A 15,790-nucleotide genomic window follows, 5' to 3' on the forward strand; every position below is an offset into this window, starting at 1 on the left:
GTAGGGCCGAACTGGCCTGTTCTGTGCTGTAAGTGGTTATATGGTTATATGTTATATGATACTTAAGCCTTAGTGTTTTGCACAAGCTTCATCGACAGGGATTACAAGCATAATGATGGTATCAAATATTAAGGTTAAAATTTAGCAGAGTTGCAATGCTTTTTATCATGTTCTCTTACAGATTGGATCTTTTGGCTATATCAGCTATACTGATAGTATTGCTGGGAACGTCATGATGAATTTTCCCTCCAACTTGGTCACGGAGATGATTCGTGTTGGGTTTATGATGTCTGTGGCTGTGGGATTTCCCATGATGATCCTTCCTTGTCGACAAGCTCTGAACACATTTCTCTTTGAACAATTGCAGGTGAATGTACGCTACCAATATTGCAAACTTGGGGGAAAAAAATGCTCATGCACAAAATGAAGTCAGCAGAATTCAGGATAAAAATGCATAGGATTTTAAACACTTTGGAAAGGCATTGTTTTGCATGCGGAGTTTGTCGTGCCTTTTAAGCTCATTTTTCTGTTAATGTAATACAATTAAAGGGAAGCCACGTAGCAGGCAGGATAGGTTAGGTTAGTTTTGCGTTTTTGGCCGTCACTCAACAGGATGTGAAGGCTATGAAGAGGATGATCAACTTAAATTGGAGGTAAGGAAAGTTTGGACAAACTTTGATTGCTTTCTCCAAATTTGAACAAGTTCAAAGACTGAAGGGTATATGATGGTATATAAAAAAAATCTGAGACATAGAGAGGGGAGATGGTCTTTTTCACAGTCAAAATGTCAAATATCAGAGGGCATAGGTTTATGGTGGAGGCAGGAAAGCTTAAAGGCAGAGGCTAGATTTTATAATGATGTTTAGGTCTTTTGACCCATCTTTCTTTCTTTTTTCTTCTTTCTTTCTTTGGCTTGGCTTCGCGGACGAAGATTTATGGAGGGGGTAAAAAGTCCACGTCAGCTGCAGGCTCGTTTGTGGCTGACAAGTCCGATGCGGGACAGGCAGACACGGTTGCAGCGGCTGCAGGGGAAAATTGGTGGGTTGGGGTTGGGTGTTGGGTTTTTCCTCCTTTGCCTTTTGTCATTGAGGTGGGCTATGCGGTCTTCTTCAAAGGAGGTTGCTGCCCGCCAAACTGTGAGGCGCCAAGATGCACGGTTTGAGGCGATATCAGCCCACTGGCGGTGGTCAATGTGGCAGGCACCAAGAGATTTCTTTAGGCAGTCCTTGTACCTTTTCTTTGGTGCACCTCTGTCACGGTGGCCAGTGGAGAGCTCGCCATATAACACGATCTTGGGAAGGCGATGGTCCTCCATTCTGGAGACGTGACCCATCCAGCGCAGCTGGATCTTCAGCAGCGTGGACTCGATGCTGTCGAGTCGACCCATTAACAGGTAGGTAATAGATGTGCAGGCAAAAGGGATTGATTCAGATTGGCATCGTGGTAGGCACAGACATGCTTGACATTCTTTAAATGAGAAATTTTCCAGTGTGCTACAACCTATGGTCTAATCTCTTTATGGGTGTGATCTTTGAATATGATTCAATAAATCTGCAAGAATATTTCTTTCAAGACGCCAAGGTAGACCATTTGAAATCATTTGTAGGGCAATGGTCAAACAGTGTTTTGCTTAGCAAGATTATTTTCTTATTTGGTCAATTTCTATCAAAGCCATGAGTTGTGGCTGCACCTCTCACAATTGTACATCCATTATTTTTTGCTTTGAATGGTGTAGAATAACTCAAAGCATTTATTTTTCAGCAGAAAGATGGTACTTTCACTGCAGGAGGGTACATGCCACCTTTGCGGTTTAAGCTAATCACGGCAGCTATTGTATTTGGCACCATGTTTGGTGGAATCCTCATTCCTAATGGTAAGATTGCATCATTAAAGCCATTCATTGAGTCAGTGTAGAATTGTTGCACTGTAAATAAGAATGTTCAAGCTTCGCTGCTTCCTAGCTGTGGTAGAATAACTTTCCTTACAACTTGGTTATAGGAAAAGAAACATTTTAACTCTCCTATTTAGTCATGTAAGTCGCTCAATTAACAGTGGTATCGCTTCAAATATTTTTGCAAGTTGATGCATATGGGGACCATATGCAGGCAGAAAGGATTCGGTAAAAATGCAACTTCTGATTCTTGTTTTTGTTCAGTCGTTGCACACGGGCTGAGATTTGCTGTGAAATTTCTGAAAAGTGATGAAGCACGTCGATATTTTCAATTGACATCCAAGAAATTGTAAATACATTTTCTTAGCCACAGGCCTATGACCTGGAAGAATTATGGGTAAATATTCCTCTTCCATGTTTTGAGGTCAGGATGCATCTTTGCTCACCATTAACTCCTGAACATTCTGGCCTCCGAACTTCTGATAATTTATGATAGCCTTGGGGGTAATTATTTTGATAACTTCTAAATGGAGATAGGATTGTTGAACTCATTACATGGTAATACATTAGGGCACCGGCCTGATTTTTGACTGTTGCAATGATTAAGACTATTGATGACTCACCTGTGTTTTCTTTGGAGCCACTTGAAAAAGCAATTATGGTATATATTGTACTATGCTAATAACAACTGAAAACATTTTCCATTCAAACATTTCAAAATAGGTTGAATGATTGATTGTTTTCAGTTAACGTCAATTTTAAAAATATTTTGACATGGTTTATTTCCTATTTCTTATGTAATAAGAAGATATCTCCATTTAAAATATGCCAAGCTGCTTGAAGATGTTACCACATCTTTTTTTTCAACTGACACGGATGTCTAGTTCTCTGTATCATTTGCTGAGGAATTTAGAGACCAGGATTCTGACGTTGCCGTGTGGGTTGTAGAGGACAAGTCTGACATTGAAACTGATCATCTTACTGAATATGGTTAATGACGTTTCTATTTGGGAAGCAGCGTAAATGTTGCTGTCTTTCAGGATTTTCTTTGGTCTCTTTGCTTTAGCAAGAGAAAATTGGATGAACTGATGATGCAAACGTGGGTTCAAGTAATGATTGTGAAGGATATTTTGTGTGAAGTTGGTAATAGAAAATGGCAGGGTGTTTTGATAAATATGACAAGTTGTTCAATTGATAATTGCGAAGACAACATCATCAAAAATTAGAGGTAGATTTATCTTGGTTTCTAATTTTGTACTATTCTACTCTAATTGTACACTGTGGTTGTGCATGGGTGTTTCCCCCATGTGACTGCCTCATAGTTTAGTGGATTTGGCCCATGTCCTATTCATCAGGCTTGCTTCAACATTTGTTGCCATTGAATGAAGCAATTGCGTTGTTTAACACACATTTAAGGGGAAAATGTTCAAAGTGCATCCAGTAAAATATAATTTCATCTCTATTTTGCTCAATTCATCTCATTTGATGAATCTTAAGGATTAGGAAACCCCTGTGCAGTGTCCCGGTATAGGAAGCCCTTTGTGCCATTTCCACTGGGCCACCCTTAACTGGGACAGTAATTGCTTTTCCACTGAACACATCTTATCCCTGAGGATCAGAGTGTTCTACCTTCAACTGGAAACGGGTGACTTTCCACTGTCCCTTTACCACTGGTTTTATCAGCACGCCGCCATCAGCAAACACCAGGATGTCAGTAGGGGTTGAAGCAGTTAATCCCTGGTGTGAAATGATGTAATATGATGCCAGCATTCAGGTAGTGTTCCTTTTCCACTGGACCTTGTTTCAGTAAATTCCCAGTTAATTCCTGGGACAGGGTGCCAATAGAAAAGGGGCTATAGAATTGTGGTTCATGAATTTCACTTAATCTGAAAATGTCCTTCAAGAACATGTTTGAATCCTAGCTCCCAAGTTACTTAATATTAGTATCACACATTTGAACTTGGGGTTTCTATGAGTTTATTTTGAAGAAATGCACTCTCTTTCTTGATTATGTTCAGACTGGTGTCAAGTGGAGTGCCATGAAGCTTGAAGCTTCTTCAATCTGTGATTTTTCTCACAACATGTAAGCAAAGAAATCTCATCATCTTGAATGAGTGCAATGTATGGTGCACCTGTCAGTACAATTACAAACTTTATATAAAAATAATTTACTAAGCAAAATAGTGAAATTCAGACATTTAATTTCATCACAATGTTTCTTTGAAAGTGACTGTATTTAACAGAAAACTTGTTAATTCTGCTTGGATTTACAACACTTTTGACTTTGGACATTTGGAATTATCGATTGCGAAATGAATTCTGCATGGAATGTATAGTTTTCTTCTGGTTTTGTTTTTAAGAATGCCACAGTGGCATCTTCTACCAATTCATAGAACAGCTAGAGTTCCACAACTAGGGTATGGGCAGCCGGAAGTATTTTTCATGAACTGATATTTGAGAGGAAATTCTGATTTTTGTGCCTGGATCAAAGAACGTGACTGTTGTGAACAAATTTAAGGAAGCCTTGTTGAAATTGCTTGTAATTTGGCAATTAGAAAATAAAAGCCTTGTGCAGTGTTACAGTAACAACTGCATCAAGAACAAAAGAATACCCTCTTTCATGTTTGGAAAATGGAAATGTACGTTGTGTAATGATGCATTTGAGAGGGAGTGTGGGAACATTTCCAATTAAACAAAATCCTAAAAAGCAAGTGGAGACAAAAATTTTAGTTTACCAACTTGTTTTTTAAAAAAAAAACTGGATTGTTTGTAAGGGCACTAGGAGCTAACTCAACAGTTGCTTCATAGGGAATCTGTATATAAAGGTATACATAAAGAATAAATTTATAGGACGAGGGGGAATAATGAAAAGTGTAAGACTAATTGCATTGTCTTTAAGAGAATCAGCAGTAGGTTGATGGAATGATCAACTCTGCTTCAAGATATTATGAAACTGAATTCCACAGTGGGGCATAAAGCAAATAAAACCATCAATAGTGAGTAAAACATTTTTGAAAAGAGAAAACCTGTACTTATGTTGTGCATTTCAGAGCATTGAATTTTTCAAAAGTGCTCCACAAATAGTCACTTTGAAGTGTAGCCCCTGTTTAAATGCAAGGGGATATAATACCTAATATACTTGCATGAAGATACTACAATATGGTGTGAGCGACGTGATCTGGATGCACACTGGGTGGAACCAGGGTTGCAGGTAGTAGGGGTCAGCAAGAAGCTTCTGTGCTGCTTGAAATTTTTAACTTGCTTAGGGAAGACCACCTTAGTTGAACATCTTATTAATAAGTGACACTTTTGATAGTCCAGTGCTTATTCAATACTCATATGTTGACTTTAATGATAAGGGCATTTCTGGAATGGGCATTGAACTTTCAAATTTCTAAATGTGGGAATGCAGTCACTGAGCTGAGGCTAATGGGGATAAGTAACTTGCATATTATGCAAGCTTAGAAAACTATTCAGAATGGCAAAAATATATATATATTTTTTAAAAGTTTGATATTTTTGACTTTGTTGCTTTGTTTAAAATTGGAACCTGTCCTTTTGGTCCATTTGTGGAAATGACCTAAGTCGCAAAGTTTATTTTCATGTAGAACAAGTGCTGTATTGGACGTCGTAAACAGCTTTCACAATCAGTCATGTAATGTATAGCAGCACACATCTTGCTGCAAATTCAAAAGTTCATTTAAAATACTTCAGTGGCATAGATTTCTTAGGTATTGTTCTTTGTAGATGGTGATTCTATTGGAACTATTCATCATTTGGGTTGATTATGAAAGTCCAGGGGTATTTCACAGATGTAGGATTAAAAAGTAGACATGACCAAGATATGAAGTTAAAATAAAAAATAACAAATATAACTGAAATATTATGAAATTAAATTGAATAGCTCAAATTCTGCACACAGATATTGGCTCAAATCTGTCATGAGGAGTGAGCGGCCTGCACCATTTTCTAGTCTCTGCCTTTGTTGAGTTGCTGCCCAAAGCAGCCTTTGCCCAGAATGGTGAGGACACTTCAAGCAGACCTTTGCATTGCGCAGTGGAGTTATGCTTGTTTCCCTTTAATAAACTCTGTTGAACAAAACAAAAATCTGCAACTCAAAAAAGGGTCCTGAAATATTGTCTACCTTTTTCTCTTCATTAATGCTGTCTGACCTGCTGAGTCTCTCCTGCTTCAGTTTGTAACAAAACATTTTGACAGATAGCCAAACTCCAAAGTTCAAGAAATATTCGCACCTGTCAATTTAATAAAAGGAGAAAAACTGATTTTAAACTTTTAACAGTATTTAAGTAATTTTAGTCAATTCATTTAAGTGGTTAAGTTTCTTTATACTTGCCTGATCTGTTCTTATGTCCCTGTATTTAAACTAACAATTTGGTGTCTCTCACTTATGCCAATTTGATGTCGATGACCATGTGGAAATGCAGGTGGATTCCACATGGGATTTATTTGTCACAAGGCTGCTGGGTATTGCTAGCAAAATGAAGTTTCTGGGTTTGCAGAAAGATTAAGAGCTTGGCACTTACAAATGAGAAAACTTGTGGGATGGTTGCCATTTTCCCAGAGTTTCAGCTCAACGTGAAACTTTGTAATGCATTTGTATTTTAATGTATCATGCTACAGTAAAACCCCTATTATCTGAAATTAAAGCAACTGGCAAATAAAAGTATTGAGGAAAATAAAATAAAATAGAAGTAAATAAGAATAAAAAAAAATAAAAGTTGAAAATTATGTTATAGATGTTCTCTGAAGTAATAGATAAACCTTGTGAAGATGGGAGTAAATATTCAACCAGTGGAGTGCCTTGGTCATGTGTTGCTTGACGCAGCTGTTTGAATAAAGTTGATTTTGAATAAAATGGATCACCCAGGTTGAAGAACTGGTTGATGCCACTTGCCGATGGGGAACTCTCTTATCCCTGCTTAGTAAGAGTCTTTATTAGTATATTATTAAGTATGTTGGTAAGGCTTTATCTGTAAACTTTGGGGAGTTGGGGGTGGGTTAATTATGAAGGCAGCACTGTTGGTATAATGGTTAGTATACATTTATAGCTTCAGTAACCAGGGTTCAAATTTAAATTTTAAATTATGGAATTACCTGATTTTAAGAAATCTTTACATAATTAAGGAGTACAGTACTGATTTTAAAAAAACTTTACATTTTCAGTCTTTTGTCTTTTAAACAGATTTCTTTTTTTTAATGGTGGTGTATTAGTTAGGCATTATAAGAGTGAGACTCAATCAACTGGAAAATTTACTTTTCCACAAATACCAATACCCTTATGCCGGATGCCAGGAGTTTTACTGTATCTTGACTGTGACAATCAAGGATTGTATTGATTATTCATCTTGGAATTTAATGTTTACTGAATTCTGTGCCATATTTCTCAGTTTGCTCTTCATTATTTGGCTGCCTGGCTGGTCCTCCAGCCTTTTTTAATTTTAAATGTAGGCATACAGCACGGTAACAGACAATTTCAGCCCACAAGTTCATGCCGCCCAATTTACACCCCATTAACCTATACCTCTGGTATGTTTTTGAACAGTAGGAGGAAACTGGAGCCCCCAGGGAGAACCCTCGCAGATACGGGAAGAACATACAAACTCCTTATAGGCAGCTCGGTCTGTTCCTGATCACTGGTGCTATAAATGAGTTGCACTAACTGTTTCGCCCTAAATATTATTTGTGCAGTTACCATCAGCAATGATAATCACAGTGGGAGCTGTTACGAGCCCAGAGGACCCCAAAACCCAGCAGCAATAGATAGTCACCAAGACAAATGGTTACTTGAACAAAAGTTGCTTTTAATTCTTTAAACATGAAAACAGAATCACACTTTAACTTATTACTATTGACTTAACTAACCTAACTTAACCCCTTTTTAATTCTTAGCGCACGTGTATGTCATGTGTGTGTAAGTTCAGAAAAGTTCTTTGATTTACAGTCCAATTTCACTTCTCATTCCTCCAAGTTCACTGGTTGCAGGCACTTATACTGTGCACAGAATTTAACATTGATAAATTTCACCAGGCTTTGGAGCTTGAAAGATAATTGGTTACTGCTCAGGAAGGTTCTTGTCGGTTAGACAGAGATTTGTTGTTCCTTTTAATCAATCACTTCAGTGTCTTGCTGATGAAACCTGCCCCCTCAGGGTTCTCCAGATGATAACCTCTTTCTTTCAGGTCACCACAGAATGGCTTTTTTCTCCTATTTCAAGTGAAACATTAGACAGCCAGTCCTCTCTTGCATGACCATAAGGGCTTTGATCACAGCCTGTCTTCCAAATGGGGTTTTCCACAAGCTTGATCTCTCTCTCTCTCTCTTTCTCTCTCTCTCTCTCTCTCTCTCTCTCTCTCTCTCTCTCTCTCTCTCTCTCTCTCTCTCTCTCACACACTCACAGAGAAAGCCTGTTTGACTCTCTCTGCTTGCCAAACCACATGACCCTCAGAACAGCAAGTTCCCCTCCAGGCAATCTGCGGCTCTGAAAAGCTCTTTCATTTGTTGCCTTTTTGTAAACAACAATCCATTAGTTTTGGCACTCTCCAAAGCTTTTGCAAAGACTGTTGGCCCCAACATGTGTAGCATGAGCAGAGCTCCAGTATTTTAAATGATCTGTTTTAAATGATCTGTTTTAAAGTGTTTGTATGTGACCTACACTAAAAAAAACCTGCCCTAATTTATCTCTCAAAAACATATCTATATACTCTGTCACAGAGCGAAATAAACACAAATTTTGAAACAAATTTGGGGAGAAAAAAATTTGTAAAATCCTTTTGTCTGCCTTGTGAACTGTCTAATTACGATATATCACTTGTTCTGTATGTTGTGATCTCTGTATTAACCTCAAAGTGGGGCAACTTTATTTTGAATTTGTGTAGTGAATCCGAGATTAAAACAATTTTGGTAATATTCGGATGTCTCACCAAGATTTTATTCTTATCAAATTTAATTTCATCATTCATTCTTTTTGATCAACCTCATTGAAGCCAAAATGAATGAAGTATCTTTTTATTTCCAATACCTTCAAGAATATGTACCTCTGGAGTTTTTCTCAAATAAGACATAGCAATTAAAAAAATCTTATTTCAATCTCTAAAGTACTTTAAGCCAATAAATGTTATCTTCCATCTGCCCAAAGGCTGATAATCAAAAATTAAAATTTGTTTCCAAGTGAGCAACTGCAATTTATGCCCCTTCAAAAGCAGATGTCTGCAAACATGTCTTGGTGCCTTGAAAAGTCTATTTTGCTTGTGACGCAGATTTGTTTGCTCTGAATTCAGCCCTTGTACTTGGAGTTGCTTCAGGATGGACATAAAACTCCCAACAAATAAATCTGATGCATTCATTTTTCATGGCAAGATACTGCAAAGTATCCCACAATTCTTAGAAATGACTCGTGTTATGCCCCTAAAGGTCAGAATCCACAGGCACATCCCAGTTGCTCTTCACGTTATTGTCTTAGTTTCCCCTATTTTTCTTCCCAGATCATTCTGCAGTTTACCACAATAGCCATGACATTCTTTCCTCTGGGAGCACCTGTGATCAGCCTGGATCACAGTTACCTGTTGTGATACTGTTCTGTCTTTCAGCAACAATCCTGTAAGTCTTAAATGGGTGTAATAGACTTGCTATTTTGTAGAAATCCATCATAGGATTTTTGCAAAAGTGCTATTGCTTTTCCCAGAGGCAGGGCACAATAAAAAAGATTGTTTCTTTATTCTGCTGATCTATTCTCTTGCTGTTGCTCATCTATTCAGTCAGTTTTTTTCCCCCACATTGTTATTTCTTGCAGAAAGTTGGCACAATATCTTTGCAGCTTTTCTCAAACTTGTTAAAATGCATGAGGTGCCTTTGTATGATCTATAAAGTTTAACTTGTAACCTTAATTAATTCAAAGCTTCACTAATGTTTTCGCTAATCTTCAGGAAACTTTTGATTATGCTTGTTGCAGAAATGACCAGATGCATTTACTCTAACCCTAACCTAAATATTACACTGCACCAGAATTACTAGAAACTGTAAGTTGGAAGAAAATTGCAGAAATCGCAATTATTTATTTAATTCTTGTGAAAATATTACTAAAGACATTTTCTGGTGTATCTTTTCTGCTACCTGCAGAAGTGAGTGGTGGATATGCTATCCTTTCTGCTGTAATTTACAAATTTAGCCCTAGAAATGTTGTGACAACCTCTTAAACCATGCTTCTTCTTGCCATTTGTTAAAACTGTTAGACTTCGAATATAAACAAATATTGAAAAATATTTAAACTGTTAAAAATTAATCATGTTATTAAAACATTGAAAAGACATATTGGTTTTTGACAAATTGTTAAATCTCAAACATTTGAACAATTACAGTTAAATGCATTTAATTAAAAAATGTAAATTGTCAAGAATATACCTTTCTCCCATTGAGCTATCCCTCTCTGAAAATGAATTGCTGAACCTTCGCAGGCAGATTTTTCAGTTTAATTATAAGGAAATTGGAGGAAATTGATGTTTTTCCGTGAGGAATCCAACATTTGACTGCAGTCACAATTTTAGTGGCATGCACCTTTTCCAGGATTTCTGTGTTCCCAGAAGTTATTTAGTTTATCAGTCTCATCCGTCTGTTACCAACGTGCAGCTTTAGTATTGCTACAGATCTGCGGCCTTACAAACGATGTGCAGACCTTGAGGGTTTTAACTTGTAGAAGAATGAAAAACAAAGGAATCCAGGTATCCCAATATATAAAACAGTTGCAATGGATTTATAACAACTAATGTGGAAGGTTAATGGAATATTGACCTTTACTGCAGTTTATGGATTATAAATACAGACCTTTTGGTGCAATTTGGCAGGGTGTTCGCACATAGCACATTGCTTACAGCTTGGGTTTTCATATTTGAGGACTTGCATTTCAGAATCAGAATCAGAACCAGATTCACTGTGGCAGCATCATCTTGCAAACATGCATATTATAACCATCTTACAACTTTAGTATAAATAAAAATAGTAGGGCATGAAAAGTAAGACAGTGTCTTTGGTTCATTGATTATTCAGGAAGCTGATGGCAGTGGGGAAGAAGCTGTCCTTGTGCTGTTGAGTGCACGTCTTTAGTCTCCTGTACTTTTTCCCCGATGGAGGCAGAGTGAAGAGGGCATGGCCTTAGTGGTGAGGGTCTTTGAGGATAGAGGCTGTTTTTTTTTAAGACGCCACCTCTTGTAGATGTACTTGATGGAGTGAAGTCTGGTGTCTGTGATGTCGCAGGCCGAGTTAATAACCCTCTGGAGTGTGTTCTTGTCCTGAGTGTTGGCACCTCCAGTGATGCGTCCAGCCAGAAAGTTTTTGAGACATACTGAATCTCTTCAGACACCTCACAAACTATAGCCGCTGATGAGCCTTCTTTGTGACTGCATCAATGTGGAGGTTCCAGGACAGATCCTCAGAGATGTTGATACCCAAGAATTTGAAGTTCTTGACCCTCTCCACTACAGAGCCCTCGTTGAAATTGGGTGGTGTTCCCCTGACTTCCTTCTGTAGTCCACAATCATCATCTTGGTTTTGCTAATGTTGAGAGCAAGGTTGTTGTTGATGCACCATTTCTCACGCATGTTACCTCTTTGCCATTTCTGATTCTGTTGATGTAGATTGTAGATCCAATACAGAAAGGTCCACCAGATTAATTCCAGAGATGGAAGATGAAGTATGAAGAAAGGTTTGTCAGGTTTATCCCATTTTCATTAGGGTTTAGTAGAATGTGATGTGATTTTATTGAAGCTGATAAGATTCTGATGAGGATTGAAGGGTGGGTGCTGAGATGACGATTATTGAGAAGTGGCACTGGTTCAGTCTGAACTATTCTCCAATTAAGGAAGAGATGGGGAATTTGTTCTGAGTGAATTTTTGGAATTATTTATCCCACAAAGCTGGGGAGACAGATTGTTAAATCTATTCATTGCTGAGATTGACAGATATTTGAACTAGAAGGAAGTCAGATGCAAGAGGAAGTGATGTTGAGGCCAAGTTTGGATAAGCTATGAAATTGAATAGGGAGTATGCTCAAGGGGTTAATTGGCATAAAATACGAAAGTCTGTAGACACTGTGATTGTAGTAAAAACACAGATGCTGGAGGAACTCAGCCAGTCTCACAGCATCCATAGGAGGTAAAGATATATAATTGGCATTTTGGGCCTGAGCCCTTCCTCAAGATGTAAGCAAGGCAAGGGGCCTATATTAAAAAGGTGGTGAAAAGGGAAGAATGAGAGGGAGAGGAGTAGAGACTAATAAAAAGCTGCTAACTGACTGGATATGAGGAAAGGTGAGAATTTATAGGAGGGGGTAGTTTTTTTTTGGCTCTGAAGGGGACAGAGGGAAAAGGGGCAGCTAGAGGAAAGGAGACAAGGAAGAGTGGGGGGGGGCGGGCGGCGGAGGAGGCTAATGGAAACTGGAGGTCGAGGTTAATGCCATCTGATTGGAGGCTGACCAGACAAAATATGAGGTATTGTTCCTCCGATTTGTAAGTGATCTCAGTCTGGCAGTGCATGAGACGTGGATAAGCATGTCAGCAAGAAAATGGGGCAGGGAACTGAAATGAGTTGCCACTGGGAGATCCATGCAATTGTGGTCAACTAAGTGATCTCCCAGCCTCTTTGACCAGACTCTCTGATATAGAGAAGACCACAATAGGAACTCCAGATACAGTAACTGACCCTGCAGATTTTCAGTGAACTGTTGTTTTACTTGGAAAGACTGTTCGGGATCCTGAATGTTGGTGAGGGGGGAGGTGTGAGCGCAAGTGGTCACAGGGATTGGTGGAAAGGGAGGACTGGGTGAGGGAGATATGGAGGGAGCAGTCCCAGATAAAGGTGGAGAGAGGAGAAGGGAAGATGTGTTTGATGATGGGATCACTGAGTAGATGGTGGAAATGAAGGAGGATGGTATGTTGGATGCGGAGACTGGTAGGGTGGTAGGTGAGGACAAAAGGAATTCTGTCCTTGTTGCATGTGTGAGGCAGAGGTGAGGGGGAGGGACCAGGACAGAAGTGCAGGTATTGGAGGATATATCCTGCGGAGCATCAAGAAAGCTCACCTCTGTCCCAGATACTGATGGATTTTTACCACTGTACCATTGAGAGCATACTCACCTACGGCATCTCAGTGAGGTATGACAACTGTCCTGTATCAGACCATAAAGCAATCCAGTGGGTAGTGGAAACTGCCTAGCAGATTATGAGCACCCAATTGCCCACCATTGTGAACCTCTATCAGAAACACTGCTTGTGCAGGAGAAAAGCATTATCAAGGATGCATCTCACCTTAACTATGGACTTTTTTTTAAACTCTCCTTCCATCCGATAGGCACTACAGGAGCCTCCACTCCTGAACCAGCAGGCTCAGGAAGAGCTTATTTCCTGATGCTGTGACCCTGCTGAACCTTGCTTCACAGCGTTGAGCAGTATTGTACCCATATTGTACTGTCAGTACTTTGTTTGCTGGAGTGCTTGCTTTTATTCGCAGTTACTTGTAAAATAGCACTATTCTTTGTATTTCCAGTTAGATGCTCTTTGGCTTTGTATCTGTACTTGGCACAATAACAAAGTTAAATCTCAATATGTGGATGAGGGCTGAGTTGATAGTGGTGGAGGAGAAGCCACATTGTTTGAAGAAGGAGGACATCGCTGATCTGGCATAAAAGATCTCATTCTGAGAGCAGATGCAATGGAGATGGAGGAATTGAAATTTCAGCTTTATTTATCGTCAGAGTGCACACGTAACATTACATGCAACCCTGAGATTGTTTTTTCTGTGGGTGAGACAGAATTGAGAGAAAAGAATGTAATCTTTACAGAGGACAGGGTGGGAAGAAGTCTGATCGATGTAGATTTGGTGAGTTTGTAGAAGATGTCCGTCGAGAGTTTGTCTCCCAATATGGAGATTGAGAGATCGAGAAAAGGGAAAGTGATGCTAGAGATGAACCAAGTGAATTTGAGGTTAGGGTAGAAGTTGGCAGCAAAGTGGATAAAGTCACTGAGCTAATCATGGGTAGATGAGGTAGCACCAAAGTAGTCATCGATGTCATGGAGGAAGAGTTGAGGAGCCTTGCCTGAGTAGGCTTGTAGCATGGATTGCTTCACATAGCTAACAAAAAGGCAGACATAGCTTTGACTTGGAGAAAGTGGGATGTCAGAGGAGAAAGTATTCAAGGTGAGGACAAGTTCTGCTAACAGGAGGAAGGTGGTGGGGGTCTGATGCTATCTGTGGTTGAGAAAGAAATAAAGGGCTTTGAGGCTTTGAATATGGGGGATGGAGGTATTTTGTGATTGGATCTCCATGGTAAAGATGTCAATCAAAATCAGGGAACTAGAAGTTGTTGAATTGATGGAGGGCGTGTGAAGTATTGCACAAGTAGGTGGGAAGGACTGGACCGGGGGAAACAAAATGGCCTTGAGGTAAGTGGATATCAGTTTGGTGGGGCAGGAGCCTGTGGACAATTGGGTTTGCTGATTTTGGAGAGGAGGTCGAACTGAGCAATGCGGGGTTGGGGATATTGAGTTTGGAGGCCGTGCGAGGGAGATGATGAGTTCAGAGAGAGTGCATGACAGTGGTTTGATGAGTTTTGGTGGGGTCCTGTTGGAGGGATAAGTAAGAAGAAGTGTCTGAGAGTTGTCACCTGGTCGGCACGGTAAGTAGGGATGGCACGGTTAATGTAGCGCTGAGCACAACGCTGTTACGGCACCAGTGATCAGGACTGGGGTTCGAATCCCGCAGTGTCTGCATGTGTTTTACCTGGGCCTCGGGTTTCCTCTCACTGTTCAAAATGCACTGGGGGTTGTAGGTTAATCGGGTGGCACGAGCTTGTGGGCCGAAATAGCCTGTTACATTGCTGTATGTCAAAAAAAGCATATTTGGCCAGTGTGCAGGACTTCAACACTGCCACCCTTAAGTGTGGGTTTAATGAAGAGGTTGGGGTTAGTGGAGAGGGAGGGACGGGTCAGGCGTTCCAAGAGGATGAGTTTAGAATGAGTGAGTGAAGGGGTAAAGTTGAGATGGTTGATGTCTCAGCAGCAGTTGGAAGCGCAACAAAGGTCCAGAGCAGGCAGAAGGCTGGAAAGAGATGTCCAGGAAGAGGTAAAAAGTTTAAAGTTGGGGTGGAAGGAGAATCTGGTTGTAGAAATGGGTGTGGAGACAGCTGATGGAAGAAGAGTTCAGCATCATGGCATGCACGGAACTCACTAGGGCTGGATGAAGGAGATGAGGCCTCCATTGATGAAAAAGCATCGAGTCTCCAAGAGGATATGGCGAAGACCAGGCAGGGGTTGGGGGGGAGGGGGGTTTCAATGATGTGGAGGGTGATGGGGCGTGGGGAGGAAGATGGGGTGGATCAAGTGATGGAGGCTAGGAAGGATCTGAGGGAGGGCTGGTTAATTGGTATGCTCTTGTTTCTTTCCTTTCGAACTTTATATGACATTTTATTCAATATATTTATTTCATTACTTGTTTCAGATTTGGAATAATTTCTAAGTATGACATTTCCTGTGTGTATTTTTTTTTCCTTGAATTCTTTTATAGAAAGTGTTGGGTGCATGGAATATGCTCCTGGCAACGGTGGTGGAGGCAGGTACAACAGGATCTTTTAAGAGCCATTGAATAGGTACATGGAACTGAGAAGAATGGAGGGTTATGCAGTTGGGAAATTCGAGGTGCTATTAGCGTAGGCAATGTTGGCACAGCACTGTGGGCCGAAGGGCCTGGACTGTGCTGTACATTTCTACATTTTAGGATATTTTTGGAGAAATAGGATCGATGAGCATATGTCAATCTGCAAAATTACTTACAACAATGATTTATAAGTGCTTGCCATTGCATAAAGGCACATCCAAAACCATGGACGAGATTAAT

The 15,790-nt window shown here is 39.8% G+C and overlaps 1 protein-coding gene across 7 annotated transcripts in view; it reads left to right on the plus strand.

Moving 5' to 3' along the window:
• Positions 1 to 15,790, plus strand: part of slc38a10 (solute carrier family 38 member 10) — a 111,064-nt gene that overhangs the window by 33,291 nt on the left and 61,983 nt on the right. For 5 of the 7 annotated variants that reach the window (XM_069930155.1, XM_069930149.1, XM_069930150.1 and 2 more), the window contains 2 exons: positions 182 to 367; positions 1,762 to 1,873. In XM_069930155.1, coding sequence (XP_069786256.1) covers positions 182 to 367; positions 1,762 to 1,873 — 298 coding nt within the window. The remainder of the gene's footprint in view (positions 1 to 181; positions 368 to 1,761; positions 1,874 to 15,790) is intronic. The other 2 variants (XM_069930151.1, XM_069930152.1) reach the window with 1 other exon arrangement.

This window comes from Narcine bancroftii, chromosome 3 (assembly GCF_036971445.1).
Source record: "Narcine bancroftii isolate sNarBan1 chromosome 3, sNarBan1.hap1, whole genome shotgun sequence".
In the NCBI taxonomy this organism is placed as follows: Eukaryota; Metazoa; Chordata; class Chondrichthyes; order Torpediniformes; family Narcinidae; genus Narcine; species Narcine bancroftii.